Source organism: Hemibagrus wyckioides, linkage group LG01, assembly GCF_019097595.1.
Source record: "Hemibagrus wyckioides isolate EC202008001 linkage group LG01, SWU_Hwy_1.0, whole genome shotgun sequence".
Taxonomy (NCBI): Eukaryota; Metazoa; Chordata; class Actinopteri; order Siluriformes; family Bagridae; genus Hemibagrus; species Hemibagrus wyckioides.
In genome coordinates, this window is record NC_080710.1 from 1,342,837 (window position 1) to 1,364,815 (window position 21,979).

Here is a 21,979-nt window from a genome sequence, read left to right on the forward strand (position 1 = left end):
GTGTGTGTGTGTGTGTGAGAGAGAGAGACAGAGTGAGTGTTTGCTTTGTGCTGCTTTGGTGCTCAGAGCGTAGAGCAGCTGCTTCACAGCAAACACACACAAACTGGAATGTTGCTGTGTGTGTGTTAGTTATAAGGTTATTAATATTGATATGATCCTGAACATCAGCTGCTTGACTCAACATTTATGTCAGCGCTTAACTGTTTGTTTTATGAGCATCATTATTGACAAAAAGCTTTAAAAAATTGTCATTAAGTATATTTTACATGAAAAAGTTTGTCAGATGACATCATAAAGGACAAAATAAGAAGAGTTCTTATATCAGCTTTTATCAAAAAGTGATGTTTTTCCTCACGTGACTGATTTCAGTGAAGATGGACGTTCCTGCTGGTTTGTTTTGACAGAATGAGGTGTTAATGTGTGTGTAATGGCTGAACATCGTGAAGAGTGTTTCACAGTCACGCTTCAACCCAAATTTATGCAGAACTTTTATTTCAATTTGAATAAAATGCTCACAGGAGGCTAATTCACCTATACTAATCTTCTAATCGCCTGTTTGACTTTCTAATATAAATATTAGTCCATGTATTTCTTCACAAAAGCAACTATCAAAATGAACAGCATGAAATACTGATCATTTTAATGACCGAACATTGATCAAACATTTAAACGAGGGGTTTTAACCGCGTTTATACCGAAAACAACCGCTAGATGGCACCAGAAAATAGAAACTATATAAACGCCTTAATGATGCCGAATATCAATATGTCGGGTTTATATTTTATCAGATTTGTTTGCATGTTCGAGAGGAAGAAAGAGAGAAAGAAAAAAAATTTTATGCTAGAGAGTGAAACTAATTCAGCAAGATCGTCTGCTTTTGAACTAAACCAACGCGTTCGACTGAAATCAACCACAAGATGGCGCCAACACACAGAGAGATGGCTGTCTAACATCATTTATCACACTCCTCCATTTCAACATAATTTGTAGCCAGAGATCATTTTATATTTACAAATCTGATCACTACAAATGTACTTTATGAACGTTATCCAGCTGCTGAAATAGTGTTTGTTTGAATTGACATTAATTATAGTAATAAGATTTATAATAATAATAATAATAATAATAATAATAATAATAATACATTTTATTTGAGGCGCCTTTCATGAAACTCAAGGTCACATCAAGTAGAATCAAAGATAAAATACAAAATAGTACACATACAAAATCTAAATAAAAACAGAAAGACGGTTAACAAAAATCTGAAAAAGCTTTCCTAAAAAGATAGGTTTAAAAATTAGATTTAAAAGATGGGAGAGAGATGATTTCACGGATGGATGGTGGGAGGGAATTCCAGAGGTGTGGTGCAGCCCAGCTGAAAGACCTGGAACCCATTGTGCATAAGCGGGAATGGCAAGTGAGTAAGATGAAGAGGATCTGTGTGACGGTGCAGGGGTGTACACGTGGCCCAGCTCTGAGAGGTATGAGGGGGCAAGGTTATGTAATACTTTGAAGTTGAGAAGGAGAATCTTGTAATCAATGCGGAATTTAACGGGGAGCCAGTGTAATTGAAAAAGTATAGGAGAGATATGGTTGATGGAGGGAGTTTTTGTGATGATGCAGGCAGCTGTGTTTTGGACCAACTGAGGTTTATGAAGGAGTTGAGAAGGTACGCCAAATAAGAGGGAATTACAGTAGTCTATTCGTGAGGTGACAAGAGTGTGTACAAGTGTGGCTGTAGTGATGGGGGTGAGAAAGGGGCGAAGACAATTAATATTGCGCAGATGAAAGTATGCAGACCGGGTAACGATATTAATATGAGCTTTAAATGACAAAGTACTGTCGAGGACGACACCCAGACTCTTAACCTGGTGAGATGGGGTTATGATAGAGTTGCCTATTTTTATTGTTAGGTTGGTCTTTGTACCAACTAAAAGGATTTCTGTTTTTCCTGAATTGAGTTGAAGGAAGTTGATTGATAGTCAGGCTTTGATTTCTTCTAGACAGTTTTGTAGTGAGGAGGAGGGAAGGAGACCATTTGGTTTGGAGGACAGGTAGAGCTGGGTGTCGTCCGCGTAGCAGTGAAAACTGATGCCTTATTTCCCAAAGATGTGCCCTAGTGGAAGAAGGTAAATAGTGAGGAGGATAGGGCCCAAAACAGATCCTTGGGGGACACCAGTGGTGACAGGAGATGAGAAATATTTAACATTTTTTAGCTGGACAAATTGGCCTCGTTCTGAGAGACAGGATGTGAACCAAGCAAGAGGGATGTCTGAAATGCCAATTTGGTTTAGTCTGTCTAAGAGAATTTTGTGTGAGATGGTATCAAAAGCTGCACTGAGATCGAGTAGTATGAGTATAGATAAAAGACAGCTGATAGGGGTCAGCTGCTATTAATTTTTTTTTTCTAGTAAATTAATTTACTAGAGCTGTTTCTGTACTGTGCGGTGGGCGAAAACCTGACTGAAACTCTTCAAAAAGAGAGGTAAGTGTGGAGTTGACCGGCAACAATTTTTTCCAGAATTTTTGAGAGAAATGGCAGGTTAGAGATTGGACAGAAGTTGGCAGGGTTTTTGGGGTCTGTGCCAGGTTTTTTAAGCCTAGGAGTTATTACAGCTGCTTTAAAAGGTAACAGAACAGTGCCTGAGGTAAGGGAGGAGTGCATGATATCTGTTATTAAATTAGATAATACAGGTAGACAAGCTTTGACCAGGAAGGTGGGGATTGGATCTAGGTGGCAGGTGGAAAATTTGGAATGGCGAATGATATCAAAGATTTCATTGACAGAAGGAAGCTCAAAGCAGCAGAAAGAGGAAGAAAGAGAGTCACGAGATATCACAGATGGTATATCACATCCTAAGCTATTCTGAGCAATCAAATTTTGGTGAATCTGATCAATTTTAGCATTAAAATAGTTCATGAAATTGTCACGTGTCATTTGAATATGTGTGATCTAAGATAATATTGTGAGGTTTTAAAACATTATTAGCCAAAGTGAATAATGAATTAGTGTTGCCCTCGTTTGACCTAATCAATGCAGAGTAATAGTCAGTTTTAGTTGTTGTGAGTGTGTCCTTATACAGTGACATATGGTCCAGATACATCTTCTTGTGAACAGTTAAACCAGTTTTGCGGAATAGCCGTTCAAGCTGACGTCCTTGGGTTTTGAGCAGTCTCAGCTCTGAAGTGAACCAGAGTGCAGAGTGAGTGAAGAAGACAGTCCAAGTTTTTATAGGTGTGAGTGTATCAAGTACATGGCAGAGTCCATTGTTATAGTAGGAAACTGGATCATCTGAGCTGTCCAGGGTGTCGTCTGGCCTGTGGTTTATTTTTCAACCATTAAGTTAATACTAAATGATATTAGCTTATGGTCAGAGATGGGAAGGTCAGGTGCACTGAGATTAATGGGAGTTAAACCAGAGCAGCAAATATTATCAAGGATGTGGCCTTTACAATGGGTGGGAAAATCAACAAACTGTTGAATTCCAAAGCTGTCAAGACATGATATAAACTCCTTGGTGAGAGTGTTACTGTGGTTATCCATGTGTATATTAAAGTCAGGGCTAGGTCCATCTGCAAGACCATGGACTCAAAAGTTTCGAAGGAGTCTGAGTTAACTGAAGAGACTTTCCACTTCTCATTGTAGAGAATAGCAAGCTCTCCTCCATGCCCAGAGGGGCGGGGCTGACAGGTGTAAACAAACCCGGGAGGAACTGACTGATTCAGCTGAGAGAAGTCATTTAGTTGTTGCCAAGTCTCCATTAAACATAAAAAATCAAACTTGTTGTCACTCAATAAGTCAGAAATAAGTGGCCCTTTGTTTGTTAGCGAGCTAATGTTGAATAGGCCAAAAGAGAGATCACGCCGACCAGTTTTGGAGGTGATACTTGACCTGGCTAAGTTAGCCAGCACAGTCCGATCAACGGATCGTCTTGATTTCCTTCTCGAACGGGATCCTGATGACCAGAAGGAATGTATTGGACCCAAATCATCATAGATGTAATTCCGTCGGGAAGTCTGGTGGAGATATCTCTGGTGAGGGTAAAAGATGATGTCCTGATGACGCTGAAGCGTCATCCCCTGATGATGGGGCATGAAGGTGAGCAGCTCAGTTGCTGTATATTGAAGGATAGATGCAACCAGGTGACAGACAAGAAGAAGTAGAATCCAGATGACGAGATTGTAATCCCAGACCGAGTCCCAGGTGCCAGAACCACTGAGCCAGGTACGCCAGAGTCCAGGTAGACCCACTGAGTGGCGTTAAAACAGTCAGTTTGTTGACATTAGGTTAAAAGAGCCCAGTGGTTGTTAAAACTATGTATTGATTCATCCAAACTTTGACGATCTTGCCCAGAAAATGTGCTGCTTAGTAAACAGTCAAAATCAATAAGAGCAGCGGCAGCATTACGCGCCAGCATTCACTCTCCCGGAAGTGACCCATCAGGTTACCATCGGTACCATCAGTTTTCTATGAATAGACACTGTATCTTTTTCCTTTGTCTCTCTATTCATTAATTAATTTTCTCATTTTATTTTTGGTTTACAGTTGAATTGTAGTAATTGAATTTATAATGGATTTTATATATTAAAGCCACGTCGATGCCGAATTCCGCCACTAGGTGTCACTAAACTACCGAGTAATTCACTCCAGCACAGTTTAGTGCTGATTAAACCATGAGTGTTTATTTTTTTCAGAGCTATAGCAACATGTAAATACACACAGGTGTACAGAGGAAAATCTAAAAAGCTTAATTAGTCTTGAATTTGCTTTTATATGTGGACGAATTGCTCTTAATTCAAAACGCTGTGGTTTTACCTCCGCTACTTCTTAAAGAAAGAAAAGGTTAACGCTGGAAAGTAAAGGACAAAAATGAATGTTTTTCAAAGGACAGATGTGTCTGAGGGAGCAGTCACCCTGATGTTTAAATAATAGGTGAAAGCTGTGAAATGAAATTAGTCTGTCAAATATTTACCTTTATTTACCTACTTAGCTCTTGACCTTTCTGAGAAAATCACACTGATTGTGATGGGATTCCAGCTGTGAGCCTGGCATTTTACCTGGAACACCTACTAAATTATTGATAACATTATTACCATAAATTAATTTAATGTAATAAGTTTATGGTTGGATTAGAGAGGTGTTGTGATGGAGTTTCCTGTGTTCATTCAATAAAAATTGAAATACATAAAGCAACAAAAACAACTATTATTATTATTATTATTATTATTATTATTATTATTATTATTAATCACAGCCAAACATCTGGAAGCCCGTGGTTTCCTGTTCATCTGAAGTGAAGTATTGATTATTCCTAACATTCTGCGCTATAGGTTAGGATTTTTTTTTTTTGATGCACTTAATTAACGAGATAATAAATCGTCACGTGACATATAATAGTTCTTTAATAATTTAACAATAAAAAATATTGTTCTATTTTAGTATATTATACACTTTCAAATATTCGAATCGATCGACGTTTAAAAAATGTTTAAAAACAAACCAAAAAAAATAATAAAATAAATAAACAAGGCGAAAAAATTTAAGTCAATTATCCGAAAAACAGTCTAATTGTAGAGAAACAGCGTTCGGATGCAGTCACGTGACACATGATCGTTCTTCAATAATGATTAAAAAAATGATTACATTTTATTGTTTTATTTTATACTATTTTATATCCGTACACTATTCGGATCGATCGACTTTAAAAATGGTTTTAAAAACGAACCCTAAAAAATAAACAAGGTCAGTCTCCGGTAGGTGTGGCTTTGTGACGCGCGCGGTTTAGGGAGCGCGCTCCTGGGTGGCGCGCGCAGTGCCTAGCCCCGCCCCCGCCCCCTAGTGTTGTGAGCAGTGAGTGTTATTGAGGGACGGAGGCGGAGGAGACGCGAGGGAACTAGTTCACCTCTCACCGTGTTTATTAAACACTCTGACTCTCTACGGCACTGTTTAAAGATCTCCCGCTTCATTCCTCACCACTTCTTCAGTTCTGTGGATTTATATCGGTTATGTCGGAGTTATGGGATGCTGCGCGTTGCAAGAAAGACAGCAGGCTTTAAATCTGACCCTCCGCTGTTTTTCTCTTTTCGCTCGGTAACTCGGTACTCCGATTCTCATCGCCGCATACCGATACCGATCTGTTTGGCTGGATCTTTCCGTACCGACTCGGAACTTCGGCTACATTTTGAGGGGTGTTTTAGGAGGAAATGGAGGCTGTTATGGAGAAAGAGTGCAGTGCTCTGGGAGGGCTTTTTCAGGCCATCATTAATGACATGAAGGTAGAAGAAACATGATTTATTCTCATTTTTGAGTGGTGCTTTTAAACTGTTTTCTTTGTGTTTATTAATTGAATACATCCTGATTTGTGTCAATAGTAAGGGTCACTACTATTATTTATGATATCAGTAAGGACATTATTATAATAATAATAATAATAATAATGCATATTTTTATTTTTGTAATAAAGTGAATTAAGTTTTAACATAAGCGCAGATATCCTTATTGTTTAGACTTGTTTTAGATGCGTGTGTAGTAAATGTTGTAGGTAAGTGTGTGTGTGTGTGTGTGTGTGTGTGTGTATGCATGCTTTTTTGTGTTGGTTTGAATTTGCAGTCATGCACACACTTTTGCATGAAGCTCACACACCTGTTTAAAGTTCACGTGAGGGAAAAAGTATCACTGCTGGACCTGGGAGCCCGAGTATTAAAAACAACAACAAAAATTTACTGTGACTAATGTAACGTATGAAGAAAGTAGAAAAAACATTTTATACTGTATGGAATTGTTCCCTTGGGATCTAAAAGTGTTTGTGGTGTTTATGTAGAAGTCTTGTGTACTAATGAAAATACCTTCTTCAGCTGTTAGATAACTGGCTTGATTACCAGTTAAGTTTAGGTTATGTGTCCGAATTAGCTGGAGCAAAGTGATGTTTATAAGATCTCTGTCTGTCAGGAACAAATGTTAATATATTTTAGTAATTTGTAGTTACTAAACCTTCCAGCTGTTGGAAAGCTGTAAATCAGAGTTCTGGGTAGATGTGACTGCTGGGACTCAGGGACTTGATCACTCTTGGTAACCCATAAACTGGGGACTCCCAGGATGGGGAGTCAAGAGATCCCTGAGTTCTGTAAGCTAGGGAGTCTATGGATTTGTTCATCAGAGACTCCTTGGAGTCTGTAAAGTCAGTCGATTCCTTGGGGTCTCTGTAAGTCGGGGACTCCCTTGGGGTCTCTGTAAGTCGGGGACTCCCTTGGGGTCTCTGTAAGTCGGGGACTCCCTTGGGGTCTCTGTAAGTCGGGGACTCCCTTGGGGTCTGCAAGTCAAGGGCTCATGTGAGTCTTTATAGTGGAGACTCTGAAGGTTCTGTAAACCAGGGACTCCTGTGCCTCTGTAAGCTGGTTACTTCACAAGATAGTTCATTGCAAATCAGAGAATCGAATAATAGCTTATACATTACCTGTAGTTACCACATACTAGATCCAGCTAGCATTGTTAAGCTAAGACAACACATTACCACAGTACAGTGTTAATATATGTGGATCAGTCAGTGATGGTTTTGAGGCATTACCTGGACTTCATTCACACAAGTTCACTCAGATGGAAAAAGATTGGAGCAGTGTCTCAGTGAACTCCTCCATTGTTGCTGTTGATATATTTTACCCTCACACAGGGGTCGATTTTCAGGGCCCCTAAAATATTTATTGGCTATTACAAAGTGTCCACGTTCTGCTTTCACAAAGACCAGAGGACTGATGCTGGATCAGATGTCTTATTTTCCTTTTTACTAGGTCCTAAGTTGTGCTAATTCACTGTGATGCAAAGACGATGACCTGCGGTCAGTGAAGATGAGGGGTGTGACCTGGCTAAGAACACCTTTTACAAGGAATGTGTGGTAGTGATGTTGACCGCTCAGATCGTTGGAAATAACTTGCCTTGTAGCTAATGTTTTGTGATTTGAGTAGCAGTAATATATCTTGAGTTTGTGTTTGATTAGCTAGCACACCTGAAGCTGTACATTACAAGCCAGCTAGAAGATATGTCCCACGGACAATGGAGTTCTCCTTCTGTCCTTTTCTGTCTGGTGTTGAGCAGTTGGAAGTTGCTCAAGTGGCACATTCCTGAAGGCTCTGAGTGTAGTGGTGATCAGTCAGTCATCCTGTCAGTGCAGCTTGAAAGCAAACCATGTGTGTGAACAGGGTTAGCGTGTGGAATGGTTTGTTTTTGAGCTTAATTCCCAAGCGACGCCTCGAGAGCTTAATGAAACTTTATCTCCGCCTGAAACTTTATTCCCTCAACAGAGTCATTGTGTAAAACACAAGCAACACGTCAAACCTCAGTTGGTTTTTACATGCAGACGTCTGATCTAACGGATGACCTCATACTTTTAGTATTCAGGATCGTCTTGCTATGTCCACTTCACACCCAGCTTAGGAAACCGGCCTAAACCTTTAGATTTACAGCATCTGAGTAGGACACACTTGATTGGCGTTTGATTGGACGGCTCCAAGCTGCAGGGGTGTTTAATGGAGGCTCTGATGCAGTGAGGGGACGTCAGTAGAGGTTACTGTTTGGACAGTTAGGGGACAGTGAGAGTTTAGTGCAGTGTAAATACAGCATCTGACTGATCTGGGTGTGTGTTTGTGTTTCCACAGAGCAGTTATCCCGTCTGGGAAGACTTCATCAGCAAAGCGGGAAAACTGCAGTCTCAACTGAGGTAAGAACATTTAACCTCATCATCATCTTCATCTCTCTCCATCTATCTCTATCTCTTTTTTCCCATCCACCTGTTTTGCTTCCTTTTCCAATCATCCTTACTCTCTGGAAAATATGGAAAAGTTTTGGAAAATCAAGCAAAACAAACTCAAGAAACCATTTTTTTCTGTCTGCTTTCTTTAGACATTCTTTCTTGTCCTGCACCAACACTTAAATCTTAAACCGGTCTGGAATTTTCTTTCCACAAAAGACCCAGAAATACAAACTTCTCACAGCCCTGAGTGAACCCATATTAACGGCATAAGGCACTGAGCTTCCTGCTGATTTCCTCAGCATTTTGAAGTTGGAATTTGTTGCTAATTTTGGAAAATCCACATGAAGGAATCGGGAATTGAGTTGGAGTCTGAAGAGTCAGCATGGTGGCTGTGTTGAACATCATCAGTGTGGTGGTAAAGCACTGTTCCACCATGATGTGGCCTTGAAAGATGAGATTTATTTCAGCTCGTGGTGATTGCTTTCTGCTCTAACGGTTTTACGAGGTACACGCTATCTCAGATTCTCTCTCACGCGCTGTAGTTGTCATTAATACGTCTGCCAGTCCCTGCTGCATTCCTGCGGTGTTTAGAGATCTGTCTAATGCGTCTCTGTGCTCCGTTTTACTCCCAGCACCACGTTGTCTTGCATCATTCTCGTAGTTTGCACAGGGAGGAGAAATTCCACATGGACTCTTTCCGTATGAATGCTTCTGTTTGATAAGCGTGAATCATGTGACCAAATAAAATTCACATCACGTCCTGATAACAGACCATGTCATAGCGCTGTAGAAGTGTGCACATGAATTGCACATTTATTTACCTTACTACAGTTATTTTTAACGGTTCTGCAAAGTTAGCTAGTAGTTAGTCTCTGTGAATGAGCTGTTGCTATGGAAACCATAAGGTATCAAAGCCACTGTTCTTACCTCAACATTCTAAACCAATCAGAATCCAGCGTTCACGACACCGCTGTGATCTGAAGTCTGATATCATGGCACTCTCTAATCACTAACTATACGCTAAAGACAAACACAAGCTGCCATTTGGATCCGGTTTAATTTTTTTTTTTTTTTTTTAAACTCGCAGGTTGTATTACTGTGTCCCCATAAGCTCCGCCCCCCAGAGCGGAAGTGGTGGAGATGCTCCTGTAATTCTTCCGTAAAGCATAAAGACATCATTGCTGCTGTTTAATGAAGAAAAAAGAAAAGTTAGTTTTGTAATAAAAGTGTGAGCGTTAGCGTGAAGGTGTTAAGTTCCGTGATGAGTTCTGCTGGAGCTCTCTGTAATTCGGTCTCCTCTCCCTCTCCTCGTCATTACGGCTCTTCTCCACAGATCTCAGCTGACATTAATATCCACTCTGGGGTTTTCTTTTCTCCCGTATGATTCTGACCTACTTTCTAATTTTATTTTTTTTGTAAATCCTGAAATGTGATCCAGACTCTGCGTTTGTTCTGATCTGCTTCCAGAGGTTTTTCATTTGATTCTCATTTTTACCAGCAGTTCAGTCCATTGTGCTCGTGATGGACAGGCCTCCGGTCAGTTATCTGGACACCAGACCTGACTCGTAATCCTACAGTTGTGCAGCGACAGCCAGATGTTTTCTCAAATTCAAACTAAAATTCAAATTTTATTTGTCACATACGAAATCATATACAGTACATGTAGTGAAATGCTTTTAATGACTGTCTTACATAAAAGAGGAAAGAGTAAAAAAAAAAAATTGTGTGGACATGAAAGATAGTGTCAGATATGCATATGCAAATATATGTTTATGTATGTATATATAACATATATAAAGATATAATATATAATTACATAATATAATTAAAATATAATATATATATATATATATATATATAGTATGTGTTATATGTGAAAAATAAAACAATATAAATAAATGTGTAGACTCTAATGTACAGAAGATACAGTATATGAATATATGTAGATAAAATGGTCAACATTGAAATGGTGTTGCAAAAGAATACAGTATGTACAGTGTGCATATGTAAGATAAATATATTGTAGAAGTGTATATAAGGCAAAATATTAGTCCAGTTTAACAGGAATAAGTGACGGTGCAGTGCACACACAAAGATGTACAGAAAAGATGTACAGTGAGTGTTATTGTGTGTACAGAGTAGTGCAGAGTACAAAGTAGTGCAATTATTGCATGTGCAACAATCAGCTGAGGTAGAATGTTATGTTATGTTGTGTGGGGGTAAGACCAGAGAGTCCAGATCCTAGGTGTACTGGTTGAGGGCCCGAATGGCCTGCGGGAAGAAGCTCCTCCTCATTCTCTCTGTGTTCGCCTTCAAGGAACGGAAACGTTTCCCTGACCTCAACAGAGAGAAGAGTCCATTGTTGGGATGGCTGAGGTCCTTCATAATCTTCCTGGCTTTGGTCCAGCACCGCTTGCTGTATATGGTGTCCAGGTCAGGAAGCTCGGTGCGGATGGTACGCTCGGATGATCCCACCACCCTCTGGAGAGCTTGCCTGTCCTGTTTGGTGCTGTTCCCAAACCAGGCTGTGATACTTCCCATCAGGATGCTCTCAATGGTGCAGGTGTAGAATGTCTTTAGCACCTTTGAGGGCAGTTTAAAGTCCTTCAGGCGTCTGAGATGATAAAGACACTGCTGGACCTTCTTCACCAGGGTGTTAACATGACAGGACCACGTCAGGTCCTGTGTGATGTAAACACCTAAGTACCGGAAACTGTCCACTCTCTCCACTGGGGTCCCATTGATGGTGAGGGGCTGGTAATTCCTCTCCTGCTTTGTGCTAAAGTCCACTATCAGCTTCTTAGTCTTGCTGATGTTCAGGAGGAGATTGTTGACCTGGCACCAAGTCTCCAGGTTTTTAATCTCCTCTAGGTAGGCTGTCTTATCGTTATTGGAGATCAGGCCCACCACCACAGTATCGTCCGCAAACTTCACGATGTTGGTGGAGCTGGAAGTGGCCACACAGTCAAAGGTGTACAGAGAGTACAGCAGGGGGCTCAGAACACAACCCTGGGGGGCTCCAGTGCTGAGGGTGAGTGAGGGTGAGACATGGTTGCCCACCCGTACTGCCTGAGGTCTGTCTCACAGGAAGTTGGAGATCCACCGACACAGGGATGGGCCAAGGCCCAGGATCTCCAGCTTAGTGGTGAGTATGGAGGGAATTATGGTGTTAAACACTGAACTGTAGTCGACAAACAGCATGGCTCAGGGCTGCGTGATGGTGTGTGATGGCGTCCTCAGTAGATCGGTTGGGACGGTACGCGAACTGTAGCAGGTCCAAGGTGTCAGGTAGGGAAGAAGTGATGAAGTCTCTGATGAGTCTTTTGAAGCACTTCATCACCACTGAGGTCAGGGCCACTGGACGGTAGTTGTTCAGGCAGGTGGGCTGGGGTTTCTTGGGGACAGGAACAATGGTGGACCGTTTGAAGTATGTCGGGATTGTAGACTGTTCCAGGGAGAGGTTGAAAATCTCAGTGAACACAGGAGCAAGCTGTCAGTGCTCTTGTCAGTGTTAGTGTATCCGCCTCGTTACTAATTAAAATCCACATGAAGTTTTGTTTGATTCCAAAATCTTGGAGTCTTTTTGGAAGCTTGGAGTCTTTTTGGAATCTTTTTGGAATCTTTTTGGAATTTTGGAATCTTGCAGTCTTGTTGCAATCTTGGAATCTTGTTGGAATCTTGAAGTTTTTTTCCTGCGTAGGTGCGAGGCAGTGTTTAGATTGGATCACAGTGTGTAATGTTGTTATTGTAAATGAAAAACTGCTACACAACAAGTAAAAATCAGGTTGAGTATCATGACGTGATCCACCTGGCTATCAGGACAGCTTTATCACACAGCCGCCGTGTTTCTCCTCTCAGAGTAAACACACAGGTTTTATGCTTCCTTTATCTGTCACATGACTGTGTGTGTGTGTGTGTGTGTGTAGAGAAACAACACACTCCTAAACTTAACTCGAAGTGTCATATGTTTGTTTATCTGAAAAACCCGCGGGCCTTGACAGCTAGCTCGCGCTACAATGGAAGGTTTGATTCTGATCCAGGAGAGAGAGACAGGAATAGCCCCGGTCTCACGTCAGTGCAGAGTGAAGGCTAAAGAAATGTAGGCTTGGCCTCACAGGTCTGTTTTTTGTTTTGGCCCGTGAGGAACTCTAACGTTCTCTCGGCATTGGGTGTGGATCTGCGGTTTTCTCTCTTTCCTGCAGTCCTCTTTCTCTGTATCAGCCTGCAGAGGCTTTATCAGGAGCTCCAGTGTGTGTGTGTGTGTGTGTGTGTGTGTGTGTGGTTAAAGGTTCTCCAGCAGTCCAGCAGCTGACTGGAGCTTGGTGTCCAGGGGTGAAGGTTTAGGATGGCTTTTAAACACATGTTAAAGATCTCCATCGAGTTCCTGAACCCCGGCCAGATGCCTGCATACACGTCTGTCAGAGATAAAGCTGTGAAATCAGAGAGGAACTGAACTGTGTGTGTGTGTGTGTTTCAGGACGACGGTGATGGCCGTGGCCGCTTTCCTGGACGCCTTTCAGAAAGTAGCTGACTTGGCCACCGGGACACGAGGTAAATGATTGAAAGGGTGGAAGATTCTATTAGTGCTGAGGAGCTCTGTGTGTGTGTGTGTGTGTGTGTGTGTGAGAGCTCTATACACTATTAATAGCCACCTAGATGTACACACACATCCATCAGCAGCCTCTGAAGCAGAAAGAAAACCTGCACTGAGGTGAACTTCAGGGCCGCAGTAGAGCCTCGGTTCTGCAGGGTTTTGATGTCTGCGCTACACACACACGCACACACACAGATATGTTTAATGTAGAAGGAAGCCGCATTACACCCACACTGCTCTAGTACATTATTACTGTAAGTGCTTTTCACCACACAGACACGCCCAATTCACTATGCCTGGAGGGGTCACACACACACACAAACATATACACACACACACACACACACACACACTGTATAATTTTAGGTGGCGGAATCCCAAAGGCTTTTAGTATTAATGAAAAGAGGGAAAGAGGGTGAGTGTGTACATTTATAGATTTCAGTCCATTTTAGTGCTTTATGATGTGGAGCAGTGACACACACACACACTCTCTCATGTGATCTCAGTGTTCACTCTTCACATTGCTGCTGTAATGGAATCTGTGTGACTGTAAAGATCACAGTCTTTATACTGACCAACCTGAAGCTGTGTGTGTGTGTGTCCTTGAGCTTTGCGTCTGTAATACTGATACACTCATGTTTGAGCACGCAGCCTGCCTTCCTATCAAGCCCTTTAGCAGAGCAGTGTGTGTACTAGAGTGCGTGTGTGTGTGCGCAAGAGTGTGGTTATGCAAGAGTGTGTGTGTGTGTCCGCTCAAGAGTATGTGTGCGCGCGCAAGAGTGTCTGTGTGTGTGTGTGTGCGCGCGTGCGCAAGAGTGTGTGTGTCTGTGTGTGTTTCTATGTGTGTTTTTTTTTTTTTTGTGTGTGCGAGCTTGTGTGCATCTGTGTGTGTGTGTTCTATCCTGACTGTACTGTATTAAATCCTGGTGTTGGTAATAATTTGTTGGTCAGTTTGAGAGTTTCAGTGTTTTACTGGTCAAGTGTTTAATCCAGTTGTCTGTTTAAACCTCGCTAGTCACAGGTGAGCTGCTGAGTTATTTAGCATTCAATGCTAACGTCTCCTCCACATGTCCCTGTCTCTTTACGTTAAATTTACGTTAAGAGTGTAAAACTCTTCTGTTCTGAAGATGAGAAAACTTTACAGCTTCATCCCTGACACTGGAGACTCTCAGAAATTTTCCTCACATCTTCATCTGCAAGTTCCAGCTGTTACTGTAGAAATGGCAAAAAACGTCTTCGGAACGCAGGAGCTCGGTCAGTCTGCAGCATGTGACCCAAAGACATGTTATTCTCTGTCTCTGATCAAATTTTCCTGTCTGCAGTGAGTGGCGTTCCCGGTGGGATGAGAGCGAGCGAGCGAGAGAGCGAGAGAGCGAGCGAGAGAGCGAGCGAGAGAGCGAGCGAGAGAGCGAGCGAGAGAGAGAGCGAGAGAGAGAGCGAGAGAGAGAGCGAGAGAGTGAGCGAGAGAGAGAGAGTGGCATGAGTGATTCATCCAGAAGCTTCTGTCCTGGTTAAACACTCTGTGAAGCCTGGGGTTCACGGGTCACCAAATGAGGAGGAGGATAAGGTCATGGTGTTGGACTGGAGTGAAGTCCGGCATAAATCCAGTGGATCTCGGTGTCTGTGCTGTGACTGGATTTCCAAACAGCGTGTAGGTAGTATAATAGCAGGCTTACGATGGAGCTTCCCGAGTTCAGGGCGCAGACGGAATCTGGATGGAGCCGCACTGACCCGCGAGAACGGTTCTGCTGAAAAGGACGCTGCTGGAATTTCCTACACACTTTGATTTAGAAAGTCTGGACCATGAGGTTTGGCCATGGACAAGGGCGCACGGGAGGAACGACACGGAACCACAGCGTCCTGAGTTTCAGTGGAAAGAATCTGAGCAACACCACAGTTATGCAGCAGAAGAAGTTTCCAGCAGGAAAAAACCTGGATGGAAACACCATCATCTCTGATAGCAGAGCCAACACCACAGTGTCAGACTCAAGTGGGAGAAACATTGAGATAACCAGCGTAAAAATTAAACTGTGGGCGTGGCCTGTTCGGATGATGTCATCTGGTTACTGAATGGAGAACCCGGCTGGTGTTCAGTGTTTCTCTGGAAAGCCTGCAGTTTGATAACCAACTTTATTTCCTTGTGGATCACTTTTCACTTTTTTTCTTTATGTCCTGAATGTTCTTTTATATTCACACACACACGGAGGAAACTAACCCCAGGTTAAATCTCTCGCCCGGTGCTTGGCGTGTTCCAGCGCCCACTTGGTGTCCTCTCGTTGACCTCGCACCACTGGTCTGAACAGCTCCAGGGCTCCAGATAAAGACGCAGCACACAGAAGTAGGGTGAGGTAGCAAGTGAGCCGAGCGTCCTGTAGAGCGAGCGCCCACACCAGGATCTTCTCTGAGCTACAGACCGGGCGTGTTGGCACCACGTCTACCTTTTAATTATTTCACTCCTCTCATCCAAGTCCAAGTTTCCTCCTGGCTTGTGTAAACGGATACAAGAGCTCCAGCCAAGAGCGAGTCCTCCTCCAGCTCCGACACGTTCACGGATGCTCGCACTTCTGGAGAAACGTGTTGGTTGTTTCTGTGAGTCATCTGTTTACCTCACAAGTCTGTCAAGGAAAAATACAAGCAGGAAAATGTTTTCACAAACATCAGGATCATTACAGGGGCTGAAATTTAATCCTGATTATTATCTAACCTGCAAAAAAATCAATACTCACGTATATGATTGAAAAACTCAAAATTTATATATTTTTTTAAAGAAAACTGATGTGATGTCTGGAAAAAATGTAACCTGAATTAGCACACTGAATCAACCCACTGAATCATCACCGAATCAACCCACCGAATCAACCCACCGAATCAACCCACCGAATCAGCACACTGAATCAACACACTGAATCAGCACACTGAATCAGCACACGGAATCAGCACACCAAATCAACCAACTGAATCAGCACACTGAATCAACCCACTGAGTCAGCACACCAAATCCACCCACTTTAAAAAAAAAAACAAGGAGGGATGTTTACATTACAGCTCTGTGAATACTGGAGTCTGATTGGTCAGAAGAGGTTGATGAAGTGTGCAGCTCCGAGTCACACAGGTTTATTGAAACACCCTCGTTCTGATACATTAGTGTTACTATAGCAACCGATTTTTGATAGGTGGACATGACCGGTGTTTGATGGGTTGTGGAAGGAGTCTCCGGTGTCGGGGTGATTTCTGTGCTGTCATGGAGTTTGTCGAGTAATCCCAAGCTGCTTGGAGGAAGTGAGTGTGATTTAGAGATTTACTCTTGTGTAAGGAGATTAAAGTTCATGTGGGATTTGCTCCTGCATGGTTCCTTGTGTTATTGTCGTTATTGTCGTAGCTGCTTTCTGGTCTTTGTGCAGCTGATCCTCAGTAATCCCACACCATCAGCTTTCTCCTCGGAGTAGCTTCACACGCAGCTCATGCTCTCTTGACACTACTTCTGAAGCTTTCTGTCCAGTAGATAACCGCATCCATGTTTATGACCGGAAGTGAGAGGGTCGCGTGCTCGGCTGCACGTCTGTGTAAAGGTGAGTCAGACACATTGCCTCTTGGACTTTGACTCGTCTGCTGCAGGCTACGTGATTTTAATCACGCTGCTGTTCTTCCTGGTGATTTTGAAAGTAAACAGGTGTAACTGGTCACCTGTTTGGATCAATAGCACAGTAACGGTAAACCTCAGTGCTGGGTTTATTAACTCATTTAATGTTCTGGAGATGCTCTGATCTTATCATAAAGACTTTATGTGCACTTCATGAAGATAAGTGTTCTGTCTACACATTGCTGTGGAAACATTCAGATACATTATGAAGTCATCTCATCACCAGAAATCCATTTAAGAGTTATGAAATAACAGAATTAGAGCTATAAAAGAATTTTGTGTTTTTACTGCAAATTTTCTTTCCCCTTATCATATAAAACATTCATGATCTCAGAAGCCAAGAAGATCAGGACGACGTGTCACTATCGTACGTAAACGTGTCGAGGTAAACGTGTGTGTAAATGGATAATCCACTTCAGCACTCTTGAAGGTCAGAGTCCACACACGGCTCCAGTTTATCGTCTTTCCTGCTGCTTTATGATTCAGAAGTTCAGTGGTTTCCACTAGAGCAGCTCAGCGCTGCTGGATTCTGTTCCAGTCTTTACTGAGGCCATAAATCTGCTGTACTCCGGTCAGTCTGATCGGACGGCAGGAGCTTCACCACACCAGCAGGGTTCCAGTCATCGGCTCCAGCAGCTAATTGTGTAATCAGGTGAACTCTGTGATATTCAGAGGATCTTTCAGTTTCTGAAAATGAATCAGTTTCACCTCAGATTCGAGCCGAGACACGTTGTGTGATGTCACAACACGCATCTGGCCAAATCTCTCGTCATTCCCGGGTGTGGAACAGGAGTAGAGCTCTGACAGAGTCTTAGAATCAGAACAGAATCTCAGAGTCAGTACAAAGTCTTAGAGTCAGTACAGAATCAATACAGGGTCTCAGATTCGGCACAGAGTCAGTACAGAGTCTCAGAGTCAGCTCAGACGTGTCTCCACTGGGATGAGATTAAAAGGAGAATCCTGAGCTGATGATTTCAGCAATTCACACAGATTTACACACAAAACAGCACAAAAAACATTTGAGAAATTAGAATATCCATCTCTGTAGACGTTCTAGAAATCTCTTTCTAGAAAATAAAGAGAAAACTCTTTATTTTAATACAATACATTTAAAACTTTTACGTACAAAAGTATCTGTGATCTGATGGTTTAAACTCCAGAGCAGAGTCACTTTAAGCATTCGTCTGTCTGTTTGCTTGTCTGTCTGTCTGTCTGAGTTCTGGGATCAGCTCTGTGGTGTTTTTCTCCTGCTGCACTTCCACAGCACACAGACTTCAGTTTGTTCTCTCAGGCTGTGCCTCGTGTTCAACACGTCTCCCGTCGCCTGGGGAAGGAGGAAAGCTGGGAACAGGATCAGATTTGTGTCTGCTCCCCCAGAGGGAGGCTCGTGTGGCCATTCCCTACCTGCGCTCCTCCATCTGCCGTGGGAACGCGGTGTTCCAAGGAATTTCATAAGCTCATGATGTTATTCATCTGATCTGAAGTCAGTGTTCTGCTTCTGTCAGACTGATAGTGGGGACCGGGCCAAGATTAGACCGACAGCAGGGGCCGGGCCGAGATCAGACCGACAGCAGGGGCCGGGCCGAGATCAGACCGACAGCAGGGGCCGGGCCGAGATCAGACCGACAGCAGGGGCCGGGCCGAGATCAGACCGACAGCAGGGGCCGGGCTGAGTGAGGACTGATCTGAGATCAGACTGGCTCAGTGTTTTCTCCCACTCTCCTCAGAACAGAATATCTGCAGTCTGATGTTTCTGCTGTTTCTTATTAGAGCCTTAGAATTAGAGTAAATCTGAGAGAGTGACGCATGTTTTACTGTTTACTCACTGTTCTTAAACTTTGATTTTTATTTATTCTGTTAGTAGATATTTTTCCTTTTTTCTAGCAATTAACACTGGAAAAAATAAATCTTAAAAGTAAAATACGTGAAGAATTTAGACCTTTAGTAGAAAATATGATTCATTCATATCATTTAGACTGGATTCCACCCTCCAGCTTTTTCTGCAGTGTGAATGTTAGTGACTGTGGTGAGAATTGATTTATGGCTTGTCCTGTGAGTGAGTGTGTGTTAAGAGAAGCAGGTACATCTTCTAGCTGACTCGAGTCACCCTCAGTGTGTCTGAGCCTCTAATCAGACAGTAAACCAGTACAGTAGTGCACTGGACTGCTGCTCCACCTTTATTCCACTCTGACTCTGATCTTATGTTGTGATTTCTCTAGTTGTTCAGTAATAACACACAATAACTCTCTCTCTCTCTCTCTCTCTCTCTCTTTATCTCTCTCTCTTTCTCTCTCAGTTGTGATGATCAGACTAAAATTAGCATTAAAGCAAGATGCTTATCTACAAGAATATAAAATATTTGTGTTGTATTTTTATAACCCTCCGGCATGTTTCCTTTAAGCAGAAATGAAACCGATTTGTTGTCAAGCAGAACTTCGGTTTCGCCAATACCAATAAACGTTACTATAGCAACCAGTAGTAGAAACACCTACTGATGACTTGCAGCGATAAAGTCTCTTGAATGTGTGAACACAGTTGAAGTAAGGCAGAGGGCAGATAGTTGTGTCATCGAGAGGGGTGGTGGGGTGTTGTGCTGGCCGATGGGCGGGACTCTGGACTAAATGGAGGACAAACTCTTAATGAGCCGTTCAATACACTCGCACACGCACTTGAGGATGAGAAGGTGTGGACATTCTGACAGCACGCTGTATATTGTGATGTAGACTATAAACAGCTGCTGGTACACACCCACAGTGATGCAGGTGAGTCGAGCAGAAAGCATGAGTCAACTTCCTGAAAGTCCAAACCCAGCGTAAATCCTGCAGCAGATCTGCGTGGATCCACGCTGAAACCATTCGGCTTTCATAACAAGTGACGCACGAGTTGCTGAGTCACTGATAAGCCATCTGAAAAAGCGTGAAGTACAGACCGGATCTTCTCAGCCTACAGACGGGCTGTGAAGCACTGCTGCTACTGCGCTAACTCCAGCAGCAACCTCCTCTCAAGTCCCAGGATATTCCAGGATATTCCAGGGATAGTTCAATCTGCTGTAGTCTTTTCCAGGTCAGAAAGTAACCCAGTTCTCTAAATCCGGCTCTGACTGACCTACATTCCAGATTTAATCAGGGCGGTGACTTTATCTCCACATCTTCACAGCTGAAGTGCTGTCAAAGAGCTACTGATTATCACACACACAGAGAGGTAGAGTAACAAATGGGGTAGTATCACCAGTGAGAAGGTGCAGCAGCTCTGCAGGAGGATTATGAAGGGATTTTCACCACCGTGTTCAGTCTGCAGTTTGTGAATCCTCGCCTCTTCAGCACTTCTCCACTCCGTTAGAACTTCTTGCTAACAGACGAGAACACGTCATGTTCTCGTCCCTGCTGTTTACAAAGTTGTCAGAATGAATGAACAAGTGATTTTTTTTTCTCATGAGATTTTAAACAATTCTAGTAAACACATTTAGTCCAGAATGCTGAGTTTAAATCCCAAAACTTCCAGAAATCCACTCAGGGTTCTTGGCTCTAACGCTTAGACCGAATTCTGATCAGAAAAGTCTGATCCTCGTGTAATAGATAAATGTAATGGCACCTGATTGAAGCCATCATGCAGAAGACCTTCATCGTGCAGTAGAACCTTCATCATGCAGCAGAACTTTTGTCATGTAGCAAAGCCTTCATCATTTAGTAGAGCCTCCATCATGCAGTAGAACATTTATGTAGAACCTTCATCAAGCAGGATTATCTTTATCATATAGTAGAACGTTCACTAGGCAGTATAAACTTTATTATGCAGTAAAACTTTCATCAGACAGTAGAACCTTCATCAGACAGTAGATCCTATATCACGCAGTAGAACCTTCATCACTCAGCCTACATGCAGAAAAGTAAATAAAGTGAATCATTCTGCGGTTTGAAGACTCAGGCTGCATGTTTGATCTAAAATATCCTTTTAATTAGAAAGAGTCTGGTGGCATAACTGAGCTCCCCACTCCAGCGGCCCGGCCCGACTCCACCCAGAACTGTGCATCAGCACCTATGTGGGTGGTGTCGAGCGGCGCTCCAGCTGCCTCTGCTGCACATTGTGGTCTGAATGAGAAGCTAATTAAAGAGCTGATATGTGGGTCACCTCATCACCACACCACACAGCCCTCACTCTGTCATCACACCACCTTTATCATTCACATTCTGTGTATGAGTGTGTTTCAGGCCACTTGTGACCAGTTAAATTAGCATCCAGGTCAGCGTCACATAGCAGTTGTCTGACTAGCAGGACATCTGTGACAGGAAATATTTTTGCCACATAAATCAAAACTCTGACCACAGCAGCTCGGTTCTTTAATTTCAGATCTCTGAGCTTATGCTCTGGGCTATGACATGACGAGACAAAAAGCATGGAGAACATTTAGATGGAGAAATAAAAACAAGCAGAGAAGATGGAGAGACATATAGACAGGCAGAAGTACAGAGAAAAAGAGAGACAGACACATGGGTAGACAGACACTGACAGCTGGAGGAACAAACAGAGAGAAAATAGTCAGACGGATGCGTGGTGGACAGACAGACAGACACACACAGACTTGATATCGGTTGATATCTCACTGTTGACTCCAGAAGGACGAGGTCCACATCTTAGTGATTAGTTTCTTCTCCTTGAGTTTGTTCCTCACTGTGATGCTCATTAGAGGTCCACATGACCCCAAAAGTCATTAAAGTACCTCAGACTTGTACACCTGGTCACAAAAAAGGACGAGACGACTTTACCCTCCAATCAGAATCGAAATCTCCAGCCAGTTTCTGCACAGCTGGAAGCATGAGGCGGTAATCAGCACTGCCCTGCCTCTGTGCCTCTAATTAGCCACCTAATAGCTGCTGTACTGAAGTACTGGGTTGTTATCTCGGGGGCTTTGGTTTCTGGGAAATTGGGAACATCTGTGCAGCTAAACTCCAAGGCAGTAGACTCCAAAATCTCAGCGCACTACCGAGAACCGATTTAGATTTC

At 42.7% G+C, this 21,979-nt stretch overlaps 1 protein-coding gene across 7 annotated transcripts in view; it reads left to right on the forward strand.

Annotated features, from left to right (window-relative positions):
* The first annotated feature begins 5,841 nt into the window (after positions 1-5,841).
* The window catches only part of LOC131353923 (protein MTSS 1-like), a 35,254-nt gene continuing 19,116 nt past the window's right edge, over positions 5,842-21,979 (forward strand). For 5 of the 7 annotated variants that reach the window (XM_058391049.1, XM_058391103.1, XM_058391058.1 and 2 more), the window contains exons 1-3: positions 5,842-6,276; positions 8,650-8,711; positions 13,222-13,295. In XM_058391049.1, coding sequence (XP_058247032.1) covers positions 6,205-6,276; positions 8,650-8,711; positions 13,222-13,295 — 208 coding nt within the window. In that variant the 5' untranslated portion in view covers positions 5,842-6,204. The remainder of the gene's footprint in view (positions 6,277-8,649; positions 8,712-13,221; positions 13,296-21,979) is intronic. The other 2 variants (XM_058391078.1, XM_058391087.1) reach the window with 1 other exon arrangement.